The sequence below is a fragment of the Budorcas taxicolor genome, chromosome 20 (genome assembly GCF_023091745.1).
Source record: "Budorcas taxicolor isolate Tak-1 chromosome 20, Takin1.1, whole genome shotgun sequence".
Taxonomy (NCBI): Eukaryota; Metazoa; Chordata; class Mammalia; order Artiodactyla; family Bovidae; genus Budorcas; species Budorcas taxicolor.
Genome location: NC_068929.1, coordinates 13650497 through 13669302, shown reverse-complemented (window position 1 = coordinate 13669302; position 18806 = coordinate 13650497). Strand labels below are relative to the sequence as shown.

The 18806-nt window shown below is 40.4% G+C and overlaps 1 protein-coding gene across 1 annotated transcript in view; it reads left to right on the top strand.

The window, feature by feature from the left end:
* Window positions 1-7259: 7259 nt before the first annotated feature.
* The window catches only part of BDP1 (B double prime 1, subunit of RNA polymerase III transcription initiation factor IIIB), a 78507-nt gene continuing 66960 nt past the window's right edge, over window positions 7260-18806 (top strand). Inside the window, exons 1-7 of the mRNA XM_052659257.1 lie at window positions 7260-7471; window positions 8906-9182; window positions 11021-11130; window positions 12276-12335; window positions 14251-14379; window positions 15518-15651; window positions 16854-16948. Of these exons, the coding sequence (XP_052515217.1) occupies window positions 7260-7471; window positions 8906-9182; window positions 11021-11130; window positions 12276-12335; window positions 14251-14379; window positions 15518-15651; window positions 16854-16948 (1017 nt within the window). The remainder of the gene's footprint in view (window positions 7472-8905; window positions 9183-11020; window positions 11131-12275; window positions 12336-14250; window positions 14380-15517; window positions 15652-16853; window positions 16949-18806) is intronic.

Below are 18806 nucleotides of genomic sequence, written 5' to 3'. Positions count from 1 at the left end.
CTGCTGTGTTTGCTGTATGACACTAGTATTGTTGTTGAAGTTCAGAGCCTCAATCTCTCATTGCATGCATTGAGGCTAATACTGCTTTTCAGGATTGTAATGAATAGAGGTTGATATAGAGCACCTAGCACAGAGCTTTGTAACTAGTGGGTAGTCATTAAGCAGTGGCTATCACTAAGCCATGCTGTACTAGGTTTCCCAACAGAAATGTGATTTCAGGGTTACTGACCTGTACCACTCCACTGATTAGTTCACCTCTACTCCTATCTAAGCAAATTTAGAGCAAAGCTTATCACTTTAACAATAAATGGCATAGAAAGCATGAAGTGGTAATTAAGGGATTCAACCTCATTAAACTCTGGCTGTATATCAGAATCACCTAGGGAACTTTTAAAATCAGGTTTAACGTAAGTATAATAAAATGTACTACCTAGAGCACCTTTTGGGGGGCTATGCAGCATGGTGGCATACGGGATCTTAATTCCAGGACCAGCACAGAGTTTTAGGCACTGGACCACCAGGGAAGTCTCCCTAAAGCACCTTTTAATATCCAACCCCAGACCAATTAAATCAGGACTGGGTGTAAGGCATAGGTTTGAGCAGACGTCAAGATTTCCCAGGTGGTTCTAATGTGTAGCCAGGCTTGAGGACCGCAGAGAAGCCATAATGAAGCCTGTGTCATCAATTATTCACCTGATCTCCAAGTGTCACATGGACAACAAAATTTGATTTTAGAAAAAAATTAAATTTCGCTAACTTTGTTTTTTTTAGAAAAATGAATGATTTTCCTAAAAAACCCTTAAGGTGTAGTGTTAAAGTATTTCTGTAGCAACTTTATATTATTTGTCATTTATAGTCATATATCAAGGCTGTATACCTGCATTCTCTCCAATTCAGTGGCTTCTGAAGATACAACTACATATACTTTGTGTCTGTTTCAAAAGAGTTATCAATATAATTGGTGACCTGTCATACAGACAAGTATACGTAGGTTGTCTGCTTTGAAAATGTTTATCCTTAGCACCTAACAATGCTTTGCACATAGAAGCTAAATGAAATTCTTACGGTTGTTGTGGAGTTGAATGAAATTCTCTGCAAGACAAATTATAGCTTGAGAGCTTCAAATTCTTCATCCATGAGTTGGGATAATGACTACCCTACATAGTTTTAGTATGACTGGCACATAACCGATAGGCAGCTGTTACCTGTTCCTGCAGGTTAGGCCTCATTCTACTAAGGACTTAAAAACTGCTTTCCATTCTTCAAAATGAAAACTTCTGTGACTTGAGAATTTCTTCACATCACTTACCGCTGCTTCCTCTGAGAGGTAGTCAGGCTATCCTCTTTTCTTTTTCCCTTACTAATTTCCTGGGATTTCTTCATGTTTTTCTGGCGGGCAAGTTCTCGTTGATTTCCACCTACAAAGAGAAACAGCCATGTTATTTTTCCATCTCCAAAATTAATAAGTCCATTCTAGGGCTCGTACTTAAAAAGATTTGAAGTTTGCCTTTGAAGAGATGAGCCAGCAGAGTACTGCATAGAAAGGTGTTTAGGGATCTGACGACAAGGAGGAAGCTTAAACACTTAAGGTCTTGATAATATTATGGTACCCCTTAAGGTGCTCACTGACTATAAATACCAGACCTCTTAAAAGAGGCATTCCAATGGTCTGTCTATATGGGCCAGTATTCTAAAATAAGGTCTGGCTTTTTGAGATGAAGAGAGAAAGATCCATACCACGTTATCTCGCACACATTTTGTTGTTTTTAGTCGCTCAGTTGTGTCCAACTCTTTTGTGACGACTCTGTTCATGGGATTTCCCAGGCAAGAATACTGGAGTGGGTTGCCATTTCCTCCTCCAGGGGATCTTCCAGACCCAGGGATCCCTGTATCTCCTGTATTGGCAGGCGGGTTCTTTACCGCTGAGCTACCAGAGAAGCCCTAGCATGAGTTGGCCCATTTGTAATTCAACCGTTAAGCGAGCAAGTACAGCTGCTTCCAAGACAGTACCTTCCAGGGCCAAACAAAGAACTAGGGAGGAGACCCAGGAGACCCAGTGCTCATTAGGCCTCAGGACTTTAAGTATTAAGTACCAGCATAAACCACCTCCAGACCCAGGATCTCGTTCCCTGGGATCTCCACACACCTCACCTCCGGGGAGGGGTTCCTTACGCGTCAACTCGCACCTGTGAGGCAGACACCTACCTGCCGGACCTTTCAGGCCGGACAAGACCCAATCGCCCCTCTCCCTCTGCGGACTAAAAACCTGGTCCGCGTCACTGCTAGACCGAAGGGGTTTCACCCGCCCGCCCCTGCCTTCTCGCCCGCCACGCCGCGGAGCTCGACTTCCTCGCAGGACACTCCCCGCCGCTTTCCCTACCCGTCCGCACACTCACGGGCCATGATGACAACCAGACCGAGCCTGGAAGAGAGCGACTCGGAAAAGCAACGACCGCCTCGCACGCTCAGCCGCTGTCCCCACCCGTTGATCTGGAAGACCGAGCCCCTGGCGGTCCCCAGCCGGGTTACGCCTGTGCTCTGCCGGCGGCCCCGCCCACCGAGACCCGACAACAGCCGCCGGCGTGGCCGGCGAGCGACTGCGCGTGCGCGGCCAGGGGGGCGGGGCCGTGCTCTGCTGGGGCTCCGAGGCCGCAGCTGCAGGGGACGCCGCGTAGGTCGGTCTCAGGGGTCGCTTTGGCCCTGCAAGCTTGGTAGCGTCCTGAAAGCGGGTCCTTGAGTCTGAGAGAGGTATAGGCGTGTGCGGATTTTCCCCTCTGTACCCGGGGCATTGGGGCTTCACTAGTCCCCATATTTTTGCTAAAGACGTAAACACAACAGTATAACTTTTTCGACAAAGAACGTTAGTTTTTTTGTTATTGTTTCCCGCATCTCATTGTAGAGGCCTAACGGAGAGAAGAGGGACAGAACAGGTTGAAGGTTAATTGTGAAAGGCAATGTTGGCCCTTGACATATTTTCCTTATTTATTCACGCACCAAGCCTGTAAGGTAGGCTTGTGCTGTGCTGTGCTTAGTTGTTCCGTCGTGTCCGACTCTGCGACCTCAGGGACTGCCATGGGATTCTCCGGGCAAGAACACTGGAGTGGGTTGCCATGCCCTCCTCCAGGGGATCTTCCCAACCCAGGGATCGAATCCAGGTCTCCCACATTGCAGGTGGATTCTTTACCATCTGAGCCACCAGGGAAGCCCAAGGTAGGCTTAATTCTCATTTTAGGAAAGAGGAGCCTGAGACTCTGAGACCAGAAGTGCAGACCTAATAAGTAGGGACTGGTAGAAGTGAAATTCAAATTTTAAAAGGGCTCTCAAGTCTCTTCATTTCCCATTTGATCTCAGTGCGCTTGTCACGGTGGATAGTACTTTAGAGTTCTGTGGATCTGTGTTTGGGTTGTGTGATGGGGAGAGAGTGCTAGGGAATGCAGTCTGATCACGAATTCAAAATAGTCGAGAATAAAAGTTATGACCAAACTAGATAGCATATTAAAAAGCAGAGAGATTGCTTTGCCAACAAAGGTTCATCTAGTCAAGACTATGGTTTTTCCAGTAGTCATGTATGGATGTGAGAGTTGGACTATAAAGAAAGCTGAGCGCCAAAGAAGTGATGCGTTTGAACTGTGGTGTTGGAGAAGACTTTTGACCGTCACTTGGACTGCAAGGAGATCCAACCAGTCCATCCTAAAGGAGATCAGTCCTGAGTGTTCATTGGAAGGACTGATGTTGAAGCTGAAACTCTAATACTTGGCCACCTGATTGGAAGAAATGACTCATTTGAAAAGACCCTGATGCTGGGAAAGATTGAAGGTGGGAGGAGAAGGGGACAACAGAGGATTACCGACTCAATGGACATGAGTTTGGGTAAACTCTGGGAGTTGGTGATGGACAGGGAAGGCTGGCATGCTGCAGTCCATGGGGTTGCAAAGAGTTGGACACAACTGAGTGACTGAACTGAACTGGACCTTAAACTTACATAAAGCCGTGGAGCATCTGCCATTGCTAGAAACAGACATGTAGATGCTTGGTGCTTATTTTCTTTGTCTATTCCTCTATTACAAACTGAGAAATGTGTAGAGTTTGTCTGGATACCCTAAAATCACCCTGTTTTTTTAAAAGTTTTTAATTTGAAAGGTTTCCTATATATACAAAAGTATAGAAAATACCGTGATGAACGTCTGAGTATGTACAAACAAGCTTCAACAATTTTTGTTTCACCTCATAAAAACTACCTGAGGGTTCTGCTCATGGAATATCTGGATATCGAAAGCCCAGCTTTCCCAATCAGTAGGTGTGTGAACTTGGGAATGTCATTTCATTGCATTAGAGCTTTCTTACCTAAAAATTGGGGAGGTAATTGTACCTCTTTCACTCATCGAATGAGTATATGTGAAGCGCTCAGTGCCCAGTACAGAAACGCACGCACATGTTATATTTGTCATCATTCTTTCAACCTCCCAGAACCTTTCCTGCTTACCACTGTCCCTGAATCCCACTCATCCTCCTCAGTACTCCTCATAGGTCAGGTGTCTGTTTCCACTTAGAGTCCTCTTCTGCAGTAACTTGAGCAGGGGAAAAGATTGATTTCTGGTGCTTTATAGAGATAAAGAGATCATCTAAAGAGGAAGGGAGGGGAGTTTGGGATTAAAGTTAAGTGGTAGAGTTGTTTCTGTGTGTGGTCTTAAGAGTCTAATTGAGTTTTCCCTTTGTAGCTACAACTATAGTTTTTGAGTTGCAGGGATACACATGATATATACTATGTATACAAGTAATATGTGTGTCTGCCAGAGAAACCTGGGGACTTTTAAAATTATAATACTGTTAAGACTATACCAACTTTGATATGTAAAAATATGATTTTATCTTAAATAGTAAAATTGAATCTGACTCTAGTCCCATCCCTTTACAAAGGGGAAATTAAATCCTAGTAATTATTTACTTCTTTACCCGCAGAATTGTGTGAATACCATAGACTCTTAGGTGAAACAGAACATTTGGGGAAAGGCCTGGTGTCTTCAGTGTATACCAGAATATGCTGTCTAAAGCTGTATGGTTCTGGCAGTAGCACTGACATTCTTGACATATCTTCAGCAGGGGTTATTTTTGTCAAGTCCTTGAGCTCTTTTAGGTGTGTTTGAGGTCTTGTTCCCTCTCCAGAGTACTGGAGGGAGACCACGTCAGACCTTCATTTCCTTCCCAGTCTGAAAGGAATCTCTTCTGATTTTTCAGCCTTGTTTTCCTACTCCTAAAAACACTTGTCTCTTTTCTTTCTGTTTCTGGATGAACTAGCAATCTCTTTATTCAGTTCAGGATTTTATTCCTTTGACATTTTGTTCTTAATGTAGTAGGATGTTCTGCAGAATTTTCTTCTCCTTCTAAGAAGAGAAGAAAATTGTTTGTTTTCCACCTATGAGTCAGGAGACTTGTATAACCAGTTCAAACACAGGCCCACAATCTACAGAGTCAGCCTGTTCTCTGGATATTTCCCCTCTCACCATAGAGCACTTCCCTAACCACCCTGCATAAGGTAAGCCAGCCTCCCATTAACATCTGGCATAATTTCCTTTAAATTTCTTTCATGGCATTTAATAATTTTTAAATTATCTTGTTCACTTGTTGAATTTTTTTCTCCCACCCAGTATTCCTTGCTTATTACTCTATTGCTCCCTCTTGAAGCATATTAAGAATGCTCACATTAATTTACAAAGTTTAACTACAGTAACTTTTAAAATTTCTTTTAATTTTTGACTGTGTCCCAAGGTTTGTGGGGTCTTAGTTCCCTGATCAGAGATGAAACCAGTGTCCTTGGCAGTGAAAGTGCAGAGTGCTAACCACTGGACCTCCAGGGAATTCCCATTAACTGTAATAATTGTTGAACAGAGATTATATTCACAATTAACAGTAAACAAGGTATACAATGAATGTTGTTCTTCCCATGAATTACTTCCCAGAAACACAATTCCCTCCCTGGAAATTATCTATTACCACTTTCTTCACACTTGAATTTCTAATCTACATTCTACTCAATTTAGAATTTTTTTGAGAACTTTATTTTTTACCTTATTTATTTATAGCTGTGCTGGTCTTTGTTGCAGCTAGTGGGCTTTTTCTCTAGTTGTGGTGAGGCAGGGCTACTCTAGTTGCTGTGCATAGACTTATTGTGGTGGTTTCTCTTGTTGCTGAGCACAGACTCTAGGAGCTTCAGTAGTTCAGCTTGTGGGCTCTAGAGTTTGGGCTCAACAGATCGGGTGCAGGGGCTTAGTTGCCCCTTGGCGTGTGGAATCTTAGTTCCTGGACCAGAGATCAGACCCATGTACCTTGCATTGGATCAAGGATTCTTAACCACTGGACCACCAGAGCAGTCCCTTCAATTTAGAATTTTTAAGCCTTAGGATGTGCTGACGAACAGACAGTGTTCTACAGGACCCTGTAAAAATGGCCGGTGGCTCAGAGAGTAAAGCATATGCCTGCAATGTGGGAGACCCAGGTTCAATTCCTGGGCTGGGAAGATCCCCTGGAGAAGGAAATGGCAACCTACTCCAGTACCCTTGCCGGGAAAGTCCCATGGACAGAGAAGCCTGGTAGGCTACAGTCCATGGGGTCGCAAAGGGTCGGACACGACTGAGCGACTTCACTTTCACTAAAAATGGCCCGTAGTTTAAAAAGAATTTTTTTGGTCACACTACCTGGCGGGTGGGATCTTATTTGCCCAACCAGGGCTGGAACCCAGTGCCCTCTGCAATGGAATCACTGGATCATCAGGGAAGTCCCAAGGCCAGCAATTTTAATAATTTCCATAAAAGTGTGGGCTGAGGGATTTACTACTTCCTTCTCCTCTTTTGAACAGCTCCTAAGGACCCCAGGAGACGAGCGCATTTCCACAAGTCTCTCTTTCAGTATTTCCGGTTCCCAGGTAACCCAGGCTCCCTAGCTTGACAGTTACCATGGCTCCGGTCGCTGTACGTCATTCTCCGGCGCTGGATGATGACGTAATCAGTTCCGGCGCTCTCCTAGGGCGGGGGAGCAAGGTATAGGAGAAAACTTAGCTATTAGTGTAGCAGGGTCATGAAGAAGAGGCGGCGGCGGGAGATCCCGGGCGGTGGCTGGGGCACGCAATTGCGGTAGCTGGCCGCTGGGCTGGTGGTGTGGCTTTGTGAGAAGGGCGTAGTTCCTAAAGCCCTCTCGGGGCAGCGGCCGGGGCTCGGGGCTGCGAGCGGCCCTGGGGCCGCCTCCCCGGGCCCCCTGGCTCCGCCATGTTCCGCAGGGCACGCCTTAGCGTGAAGCCGAATGTCAGGCCCGGAGCAGGCGCCAGGGCCTCCACCGCCCCCAGTTCCCAGCGTGAACAAGAAGCTCCAAGGCCGCAGGAGCCTGCCGCGGCCTCTGCTCCGAAGCCTCCGGAATCCACAGATGTGCCCCCGGTGGATTTCGGGGAAGCGGAGCCCCAAGACAAGATTCCCAAGAGCAGGTAAGTGCTCGCAGAGGGGAGCATTTTCATTTGCCCCCGCCTCTCCGGGCGCTTCACGTGGAAGCTGAGCAAAGAAAGTTTACCGTAGAAGTACTCGCTCGCTTGCACTAAGCCTGACAGTTGAGGCCCACGAACACGCTTCCAAGTGCAGTTGGTCCCTCTGTCCACGGTGTGGCAGGTGTGGGTTTTGTTACAAGGTATAGATTGTCGGGGAGAGGACCATGTCTTCAGGTGGTGGTGGGAGGAATCCCGGTCTAACAGTCTTCGGGAAAACTCACACGTGGTACTATTCATTAGAGCATTTAGGTTACCACTGTTTTCATCCTTTTGAAGTACATTGTAGGGGTAAGCTTTTTTTTTTTTTTAAATCTTAAAAACATTTATTTTTAAAAGAAAAGCAGTGTTATTTTGATTCTGCTGATTTATGTTCGTGGAAAGGAGGTTTGGTTACTTGTTTTGATTTGTGGGTGTGTCCCTTTAACTATGGTGAACCTGTTTTCTGAACAGAAAAGCATGTATCATGTACCACATTTGGATTCAGGATTCTTCTACTTAATTTTACAATTTATAGACTTTGCTTAGGCAGAATTTACTCATCTGCAAAATGGGGATAACTCTCACTTCAAGAGTTATTGTGGAGATTAGAGATAACTGATAAAAACTATCTTGCGCAGGACATGTGGAATAGTTGACTATCTTTAGGTGTTTAAAGGTGAGGCAGTAAAGTAATTAAAATTAAGATATGTTAAACTAATAATGACCTCGGTTTTATACTATAAATGTGAGGGGAACCAGTGAAAATCAACCCTATTAAATAACAGTGAGATGGCATAAATTTCTTTTATATTGTGACAGGAAGGTGACAGTTTCTTTTTTATTCCTTTTTTTGACTTGACTTCTTCTGTTGATCTTAAACTGGTACTTAGTAATTTCCAAGTTTTTAACATGAGTTTGTTTCAGAATTTCTCCCAACAATGGAATACAAATAGCAGTTACTGTAGTGTTGAGACCAGCTGCAGTTGGCAGTGTTCCTGGGCTTCAGCTGTTAAATTAATAAAGTTCACAGAGATAATGTTAAGTACATGTGATGCATGATTATTGATAATTTACAAAATTACTCATTCTGTTGTCTTGATCTGTTTAAATTCAAGAATACAGCTTTCTTAGACTTGACATTTTGGGAATATGCGTTGTTTTTTTTATCATATATTTCCTATTTTTGGGGTGGGTCTTTGCTAATTGTAAGAGCCCATAGATTGTATGTTGTTCTTATTGCAATCTCTGTTTAAGTCATTGATTTTTAATAATTGATTATGATTTTAATAATCCAAAAGGCTTTGCTGTTTTGGATTTTTGTCAGACTAGTTTTTAAGACTAGAATGTTTCAAAGAAGATCCATAATGCCATTTTTTTTTTTTTTTTAAATATCCACAGTGTTGAAAAGACTGATGATGGGAAGGATGTTGAAGAATCCAGTAAGCCTTCCTTTACTGTTTCACAGAAAAGAAAGCGAATACCAAGTACTTCTAGTCTGGTCAAACCTAGTGTCAGTGTTCCTTCAGAACCTCATCCTTTATCTACAGTTAATCAAGAAGCTCCACAGCCAAACCCTGTTCCAACAAAAGAGAAACAGCCATGTTCAGACAGATACCGAATATACAAAGCCCAGAAACTGAGGGAAATGTTAAAAGAAGAATTGAGGAAAGAGAAGGTATGATAGAAAAATCAGAATTTTGACTGTTGCCTGCTAGGTTTCTGTTTTTATGTTAGTCGACTGTCATTTGGAGGAAAAATAAGCATCTGTAACATTAAAAAATTTTTTTTATTTGGCTGTGGTGAACCTTGGTTTGATCTTCGCCGCAACTTACGGGATCTTTAGTTGCGGCATGTGGACTCTTGAGTTGTAGCATGTGGGATCTAGTTTCCAGACCAGGGATGGGACCCCAGGCCCTCTTGCTTGGGAGCAGAGTCTTAGCCACTCGACCACCAGGGAAGTCCCAAGCATCTATAGCATTTTGATGTGGGAAACAAAACCAAATAAGATCCCTCGTATTAATAGAGTATCTCCCTTTGTTAAGAGAATGATTGAGAAGCACAATGGAGTTATAAGCTATTTTTGCCCCTATATTAATTTTTCTGTATTTTATTCATCTATATCTTTCATTCTTTTTGGAGGCCACAGATAGAAGTTTCACATTTGCACACACACATATACAGATACACAAACAAATATATTTATAAACTAATCCTTCAGTGAGATTTTTCACAAGGAAGTCCAATTGAATTACATTCATTTGAATTATGACACATGTAGTTGAGCAAAATGAATTGGTAATATTTTCTAAATTGCTGCTGCTGCTGCTGCTAAGTCACTTCAGTCGTGTCCGACGCTGTGCAACCCCATAGATGGCAGCCCACCAGGCTCCCCCGTCTCTGGGATTCTCCAGGCAAGAACACTGGAGTGGGTTGCCATTTCCTTCTCCAATGCATGAAAGTGAAAAGTGAAAGTGAAGTCCCACAGTTGTGTCCGACTTAGCGACCCCGTAGATGGCAGCCCACCAGGCTCCTCTGTCCATGGGATTTTCCAGGCAAGAGTACTGGAGTGGGGTGCCATTGCCTTCTCCATTTCTAAACTGACAATATGGGAAATTATGAATGGGGGAAATATGTGTATATAGGTATAATAGAGTCTGCATTCTTTTTCTGAGAGTGCAATGTAACAGAGAAGTGAAACATATAACCTCTAGAGTTTGATACTTAAGGGCTGAACTTTAGAGTCCTCCCTTACTATTAATATGTGATGTTGAACAATTTAAGTAATCTTCCATGTCTGTTTTCTCATTTGTAAAATAGATTGGTAATAGTATCCATCTCATTGGAAGGTTGTGAAGCATAAATGAGTTAATACGGGTAAAACACATTTAGACTAGTGTCTACCAATTAGGAAGCCCGACAAATGTTAATTTTTATTATTAGTTTGTAGAGTGCCTCCCTTTTTAATTAAGAGAAAGGCCCTTCGTGCCTTTTTTTTTTTTTGGCTATGCCTTGAGGCTTGCAGGATCTTAGTTCCCTGTCCAGGGACTGAACCCTCGCTCGGCAGTGAAGCGTGGAGTCCTACCCACTGGCCCTCCAGGGAAGTCCTTCCTTGTGCTTTATATCTATCTCATTCAAATACCTCAACGGTGTGAAGTGGCTGTCACTATTTATTTAGGAGGAAATAAGCTCCGGGAGGTTTAACATGCTACAATTTTTTAATCAATTTGTAAAACTTTTCCTAAAATTAGGCATAATTGTTATGGGAATAATAGACTCAATGATACACTTGCAATGAATGTAGTAAAGGGCTTATACTTGAATATGTATGTCTAAAAATCTCTTTTTTAAATTTTTAAAAATTTATGTATTTTTTTTTTGGCCCCCACCAGGAATTGAACAGTGTCTCCTGCAGTGGAAGCATGGAGTCTTAACCACTGGACTGCCAGGGAATTCCCCTAAAGTTCTTCTATATTTGTCAAATAACAGTGCGTCTCTGTGTGTTTGTGTGTCTAGAAGCAATGGAAAAACAAGTATGCCGTAAATGAAACTCAAAGGCCACCGGATCGTTCCAAAATGACTATGAGAGACTTCATATATTATCTACCAGAAAGCAATCCAATGACGTAAGTTGTCTTTATTTCTATTTTACTTTCTTTGGGTATGTAGTGATTTAAGTATCACTTTTAGAGTTCATGTTTTCCAAAAACATGTTGATGAAATGTTTAGCACATGTGATGTCCATTTGGATAAGAATTTTATAACAAAAATTAGTGTTATTTCAGGTAACTATTTTCTTGGGATGGTAAATGATGACCTTTACCTCTGAGATTAAAAACAACTTTCCTTTGGTAATATTACCAAGATGCAGTAAAAATCAACTAAACAGCTTTTCTCTAATCTGGATTGCCATTTATATTTTTTACATACTATAATGTGGTCTGAAGGGGTGATCTAACTTTTATACCCTACCTCCTAATTAAATATAGCAACATTTGATTAACCAATCCTACAAGAACAAAACTTCTTTGATCAAAGTTAGTCTGGGGAGGCAGAGAGATTATAATAAATCTCCTCACTGTTGTGTTGTTGATGGTGTAGGGGGTGAATGTAGGAGTGCTGCTGCTGCTGCTAAGTCGCTTCAGTCGTGTCCGACTCTGTGCGACCCCATAGACGGCAGACCACCAGGCTCCCCTGTCCCTGGGATTCTCCAGGCAAGAACACTGGAGTGGGTTGCCATTTCCTTCTCCAGTGCATGAAAGTGGAAAGTGAAAGTGAAGCTGCTCTGTCGTGTCCGACTCTTAGCGACCCCATGGACTGCAGCCCACCAGGCTCCTCCGTCCATGGGATTTTCCAGGCAAGAGTACTGGAGTGGGGTGCCATGCCTTCTCCAGAGTGTAGAAGTAGTGGCATATTTTCAGTGCAGCCTGTTTCACATTCAGCAGGTCTTTGGCCTACTTGAGGGAAGGGCCGGAAACCGAGATCGTTTGACATCTAGGAGTTGGAAACAAGCCACCTAGGTTGCTTCATGCTTTTGCTGAGGAATTGAGGGAAGAGTGTTTCCTTCTTAAGGCCTAACAAATTATTTATATTGATAACAAAAGTTTCTGAGTGAAAAATTGAGTGTAAGACCACACCATCATTAGTGGTAGTATTATGGTATAATCATAAAAATTGCAAGTTAAAATTATTTGCTTTTTGCCTCAGATGGAATTGACAAACTGTAAATTACTTGTTTATTAAAAGGTATGTTTTTATTTGTGTTTGGTAGTTCTTCACTGGAGCAGGAAAAGAAAACTGAAAAATCATCGACACCAGTCCGAACACGAGAGTAAGCATCTCATCTGTTTTGAATGTATTCTGTCATAGGTACATTAAAAAAAAATGAAATCAAATGATTCTTCCTATTTTAGTTAAATTACATGTGATAAGAATTTTTAGACTCACAACAAGAAAAAAAGCTGTTTGATTTAAATCAATATGAAAGCCTCACACTATGTATTTGTACTTTGTGTGTTACATATATAAATAGTATTATGATTTTAAAGTTTTTATACTTAAAAAGGATTTACTTTTAGAATAATGATATTCATATAGTACAAAATTCAGAGGGAACTAAAGTACTGAGAAAAACTTTCTGACTTTGTTTTCTGCCACCTAATCCTTCCTGAAGGCAACAAATGTTACCACACTTTAAATGTATCTTTCTAGTCTGGTCTGTGTCTCTCCAAGCAAACCTATTTTTTTTCTATTTCCTTTTCTTTTCTTTGTTTTCCGTTTTCCCCTTTTGCCTTTTCTTTTTCTGTTTTTCCTTTTTTTTTCTTAGCATTTTGTACATACTGTCCTTCAATAGGTATAGTTTTGACACCACTACAGAGTCCCTTTTTGCATACATGCTTTCACTGTCATATATATTAGTTTATTCCTAAGAAATGTCTGCAAAAAGGACTTTCCTGGTGGTCCAGCGGGTAAGACCTGTGCTTCCACTGCAGGGGTGTGGGTTCAGTCCCTCGTCAAGGAACCAAGATCCCATGTGCCACATGGCACAGCCCAAAAATGAACCCATGTGCCACATGGCATGGCCCAAAAATGAAGAAGAAATCCCTCCCAAGACCCTGAAAGTTATCGTGGACTTGTAATTGTGCAAAAATAGCAGAAACATTGGGATTTATTATTTCAAGTAATAATCCTTAAGTAATGATTACTTTTTTGTGGGGGGGGGGGGTGTGTGTGGATCATACCACACAGCTTGTGGGATCTTAGTTCTGTGACCAGGGATTGAACATAGGCCAGGGCAGTGAATGTGCCTAGTCCTAACTACTGGACTGCCAGGGAATTCCCTGTCATGACTAATCTTTTTCTTAGAATCTGCACTGGTTTATTTTTTAGTTAATTAATTATTTTGGCTTCCCTGGGTCTTTGTCTCTCCTCGGGCTTTCTCTAGTTGCAGTTGAACAGGGGCTGCTGTTCAGTGCAGTGTGTGGGCTTTCTCACTGTGGTGACTTCCCTTGTGGAGCACAGGCTAGGCGGGCAGGCTTCAGTAGTTGCAGCATGCAGGCTTAGTCGTTGGGGCTCGTGGGCTTAGCTACTCTGGGACATGTGGAACCTTCCTGGACTAGAGATTGAACTCCTGTCCTTTGCATTGGCAGGTGGATTCTTACCCACTGTCGGGAGGTCCAGAAATAGGCTTTGTTTTTACAGGTTTATAGGTTATGCTTCTTTCAGTAAGACCTTAAAGTGATAATCTAATTGAATGGAAAGTGTATGAAATTTGGAACCATTATCTGGAATACTGCGTTTGGCTTCTTGGTCTACTCTGATTGTTGTGTAGTCTAGAGCAACAGTAATTTACCATCTCCAAACATCGAATGGGTGTGAAAATCTAACCCCCAAGGATTGTTCTGAAGAGGTAATAAAATGATCTGGAAATTAATTCTGTATGGGTTATTTTTTATTAATTTTATAATATCTGTATGGTTTACTCCAGTGCTCTGTTGAGACAGAATAGATGAGCATTTATTTATCTTTTCAAAGAGAGTAAAGACTTCTCTGAAATGCTACTAGATTTGAGGAAATCTTATAGCCATGGTCTCAATAACACATAGTATTTTCAGTTAGGTTATAGTGAAAGTGGGAAATAGCTATTAACAGAAGGTTGAAGGTGCAGTCGTTTGTTTCAGAAGTTCGTAGTATTCAGGGGATGTTTCTGATGGCTGTATGAGCTAACCTACCTTGGCATTCGGTAGGCCAGAAGGCAAGACTACTCCTGATGGGGAAGATAACGAAGAAGTAGAAGAAGAGTTGGATGATGGGCCCTTGCTGGTTCCTCGAGTAAAAGTGGCAGAAGATGGTTCTATTATTTTGGATGAAGAAAGGTAAGTTAAGAGAGAGAGAGATTGTGGTTTTGAGAACAAATGAGTTTTGTCTAATGAGCAAGATTGAGTTTCTGTATTTCACACTGTCACGTTGACTGACGTTTATATTTGCGTAATAGATGTTATAAATAGAAGGGTGGGTTATATTTGTTTATAATTTTTAGCAATTTTTTATAATTGTGTCCTTTATATGAGAAGATGGTACTGCTGACCTGCCACCCACTTATCTACTACCATTGTTTTACTAATTTTACTGGTAGTTGAAATGAGCTATTGAACTAATCACACGCTGTCCGCAACTAAGAATACATTTCAAAGATTAATTCGGCCTTGATGTCAGTACTTATTAACTATTACCATATTCTGGTTGTGGTGTTAACTGTTGAAAATTCAGTGAAACATATTTTTTGGTTTTTAATTAACTTTCTGGTTTAATTTCTTAGTTATAACATTAAATTTCTCAAATTTGGCAGTATGAAACTTACTTCTCTTTCCAATGTGTGTTTCTTAATAAAAGAAGATAAACTAGTTAGGGGAAAAGAGAAAAAGAGGGATGGAAGTCTCCTTACAGTTTAATTAATAATTGTTTTACAGGATATAAATTCTATGATAAATGAAAATATAATGCTGTTAATAATAACTGTTTATGCATGTTGTTTTCCACTATTTTGTGATGATGATTTTACTGTGATGATGATTTTATTAAATTGTTAAAAGCATATTTAACTGCTTTGTGTGGAGGAATATAAAATGTAAATATAAAGTGTTTATATTTCTCAGTATCCCCTGTTGGGTATTGCATGATAAGATATGTTATATGTAGGAGACATGCAGAAGTCAGTAAAAAACAGTTATTTAGTTGGCCCAGAGATATTTTACAGATTTTATATTGCTACTAAGGATTTTGAAATCAAGTTGGCATTAATTTTTGCTCCCTAGCAATCACATTTTAAATGAAAATTGGCAGATTCTTAGAAAATATGCATGCTTCAAATGTATATTACTTTTTTGTTTTTTTGTGTTATACTTTTGATGTGGTTTTTGGCATGGTAAATTTCACAATATAACTATTAAATCTCATTTACTGTTTGTTTCCTTACGTGTTTAGTGTGGATCTATTTAAAAATGTTTCTTTCAGTTTAACTGTAGAAGTTTTAAGGACAAAAGGTCCCTGTGTTGTTGAGGAAAATGACCCCATATTTGAGCGTGGTTCTACAACTACATATTCCAGCTTTAGGAAAAGCTACTACTCTAAACCATGGTCAAATAAAGGTAACTGATTTTCATTTTAAACTATAGATTATTTATTGGAAATGAAGTGAATTTGTTTCTTGGTTTCTGTGTTATACCAGGTATCCCCTGAGTAAAAAAAAATAAAATGCCAACCAGCTAGTTTTTTTCTCTAGCTAGTTTTATTGGCACCTTTCCCCTGTCTCCCACCATAGAACTATGCCTCTGACTTTATCTTAGACATCTTTTTAGGGGTTAGCCTTATGATCATTTCAGCTGGAATAGTCTTCATTGTCAAATCCTTGTGCAGCAAATATCATTTTAATGAAAAATTACCAATATTTTTAATGCTCATAATAATATTCTACCTCACTATTGTATAATACAGTCTTTAATGATAAAAAGTATGTGTAAAAAAGTATATATTACCTACTGCCTGCTGTTGTTTGTTTTACTTAATTTTTATTGTAAAAATAATACAGTTTGTTTTGGGAAAAAATTCAGACACAACAGAGTAATACAGAATGAATTTCTGACTTCCCCAGTCCTGTTCTCTTGAGGCTAGTTCTGTTCTTGAGTATTTTTCTAGCTACTTTCCTTTCATGTACACATCTTAGTTGCTTACATACCAGCAATATACTGGTTCTGTTTTTTTTTTTAATTTACTAGTTCTGACTGAAAGTTTTCTTCAAGGCACTTGAGACCAGATAGGCAGAATGTCTTTTCAGAAATTCCAGCTACTTTAGTATGAACATGCAAATTTCTTAAACCATATTTTTATATAAAAGTTTAAAGAAGGTGTTTTTAGATCCATGAGGCTTCTTGCAGTAAAATTGAACTATTTCTGTGTATGTGTTCATAGGTATATTTCTGTGATTAAAGATTTGGTGGATTTTAATAAGAAACTTCAGTATTGTCAAATTTACTTTTAACTCAAAATATATACTTACGTAGGGCTTCCCCGGTGGCTCAGATGGTAAAAAAGTCTGCCTGCAATGCAGGAGACCCAGGTTTGATCCCAGGGTCGGGAGGATCCCTTGGAGAAGGAAATTGCAACCCACTCCAGTATTCTTGCCTGGGAAATCCCATGGACAGAGGAGCTTGGTGTGCTACAGTCCATGGGATTGCAAAAAGTCAAACATGACTGAGCGACTTAACACCTTTATATACTTATGTAAGATTTTTTTCCTCTGAAATATTTATAAGATTAATTCTCAATCTTTCTAAATCTTTTATTTTTACAGAGACAGATATGTTTTTTTTAGCCATCAGCATGGTAGGAACTGACTTTTCTATGATTGGACAGCTTTTTCCTCACAGAGCAAGAATAGAAATTAAGGTAAAGTAAACCCATTACATTTGTTGATTGAAAAGAGATTAAAAATTACTGTCTTTTAAACCTTTGGTTGAAATCTCAGTCCATCTTTTTTTACTACTGTTTTTGGTACATCTGTCCTTCTTTATCATTCAAAAAGTAGTGTAATATATTTCTCAGTCCTAAAATGAGTATTGTCTCTTTAACCCTCAGTATTGTATGTTCTTATTTATATCTTTCCACTTCTATAATGGATTTGAGGGCGTACAAACAAAGCCAATGAAACTGAGGTAAAAGTAGAGTTAGATAATGAGGAGGAATAAATGTACCAGAATTTTGGGGTTAAGGATAGATTTTTGAACACAAAACGTGTCTTTGAATTTTCTAGGGAAAGAACATGCTGAGTTGTGTAGTTCTCTAATTGTTGCTTTCCTGCTGCTGCTAAGTCGCTTCAGTCGTGTCCAACTCTGTGCGACCCCATAGACGGCAGCCCATCAGGCTCCCCCGTCCCTGGGATTCTCCAGGCAAGAACACTGGAGTGGGTTGCCATTTCCTTCTCCGATACATGAAAGTGAAAGTAAAGTCACTCAGTTGTGTCTGACTCCTAGGGACCCATGGACTGCAGCCCACCAGGCTCCTCCGTCCATGGAATTTTCCAGGCAAGAGTACTGGAGTGGGTTGCCATTGCCTTCTCCCTAGACCACTTTAACTTTGAGGACAACCAGTGATACTTTTTTTTTTTTTAAGTAATACTATTAACAACAGCAATGATGTGTATCAATTAGTGCTTAAATATGCCTAAAAGAATGATCTTTCTCTGTCTTATAGTTCTTTTTGTTGAGAAACCTCATCATAAGTTTCCTGGGTTGGAGTGCATTTGAGTGCACACTGTGTTGCTATAATGCATTTCTAAGTCATAGTGAGATATTTTTGGAGACGGAAATGGCAACCCACTCCAGTATTCTTGCCTGGAGAATCCCAGGGACGGGGGAGCCTGATAGGCTGCCGTCTATGGGGCCGCACAGAGTCGGATATGACTGAAGCGACTTAGCAGCAGCAGCAGCAGTGAGATTTTTATGCAACCATGGGCTTTCTTTTTCATTAATTAAAAGGACCATTAGGAAAGTTAGATTTTTTTTTTGAAATAGATCTGGCATAGACTGATTTACTGGGAACCACTGTATAGCGTAATGGTCTTTCTATTTCTGTAAAAGATGAGGGATCTTTTATATTCTTTATGTTCCTTTTTGAATATTGATCTCTGATACAATGAGAACAAAATGTTAAAGTGTTTGAAGGCTAGAAGTTGATTGTTTAGGGGAGCTCTTGGATCTGAGTAATTAATGATAAATCTGTCACTAGACTGTTCATGGGGTTGCAAAGAGTCGCATACGACTGAGTGACTGAACTCTGACACTGTTTCTCTTAAAAATAGTTTAGACTCTTCCCTTAAAAATTTAGTGTGGTCCCAGGAAGTCTTTGGGAAAAGTACAGAAAAGTAAAAATGGACTAGTAAATTATATTGAGTTGCAAATTTTGAACCAACCTTGCATTGCTGTGATAAATCCCAGTTAGCAATACTGTATTCTTTTTATATGTTACTGATTTTTAATATATTTTCTTGAGGATTTTTTGTATCTTTTGTTCATGACAGTATTGGTTTGTAATTTTCTTTTAGTGCCTTTGTGGTTTTGGTACCAGCATTTTGGTGGTCATGGAAAATGAGTTGGAAAGTGTTTGCATCCTGAAATCTGAGAAACTTTATTTAGGATTAGTATTATTTCTCCTCTTAATGTTTGATGTAATTTACCAGTGAAATTGTCTGGGCCTATATTTCCTTTGGAGGAAGGGTTTTCATTATAAATTCAGTTTCTTTAATAGA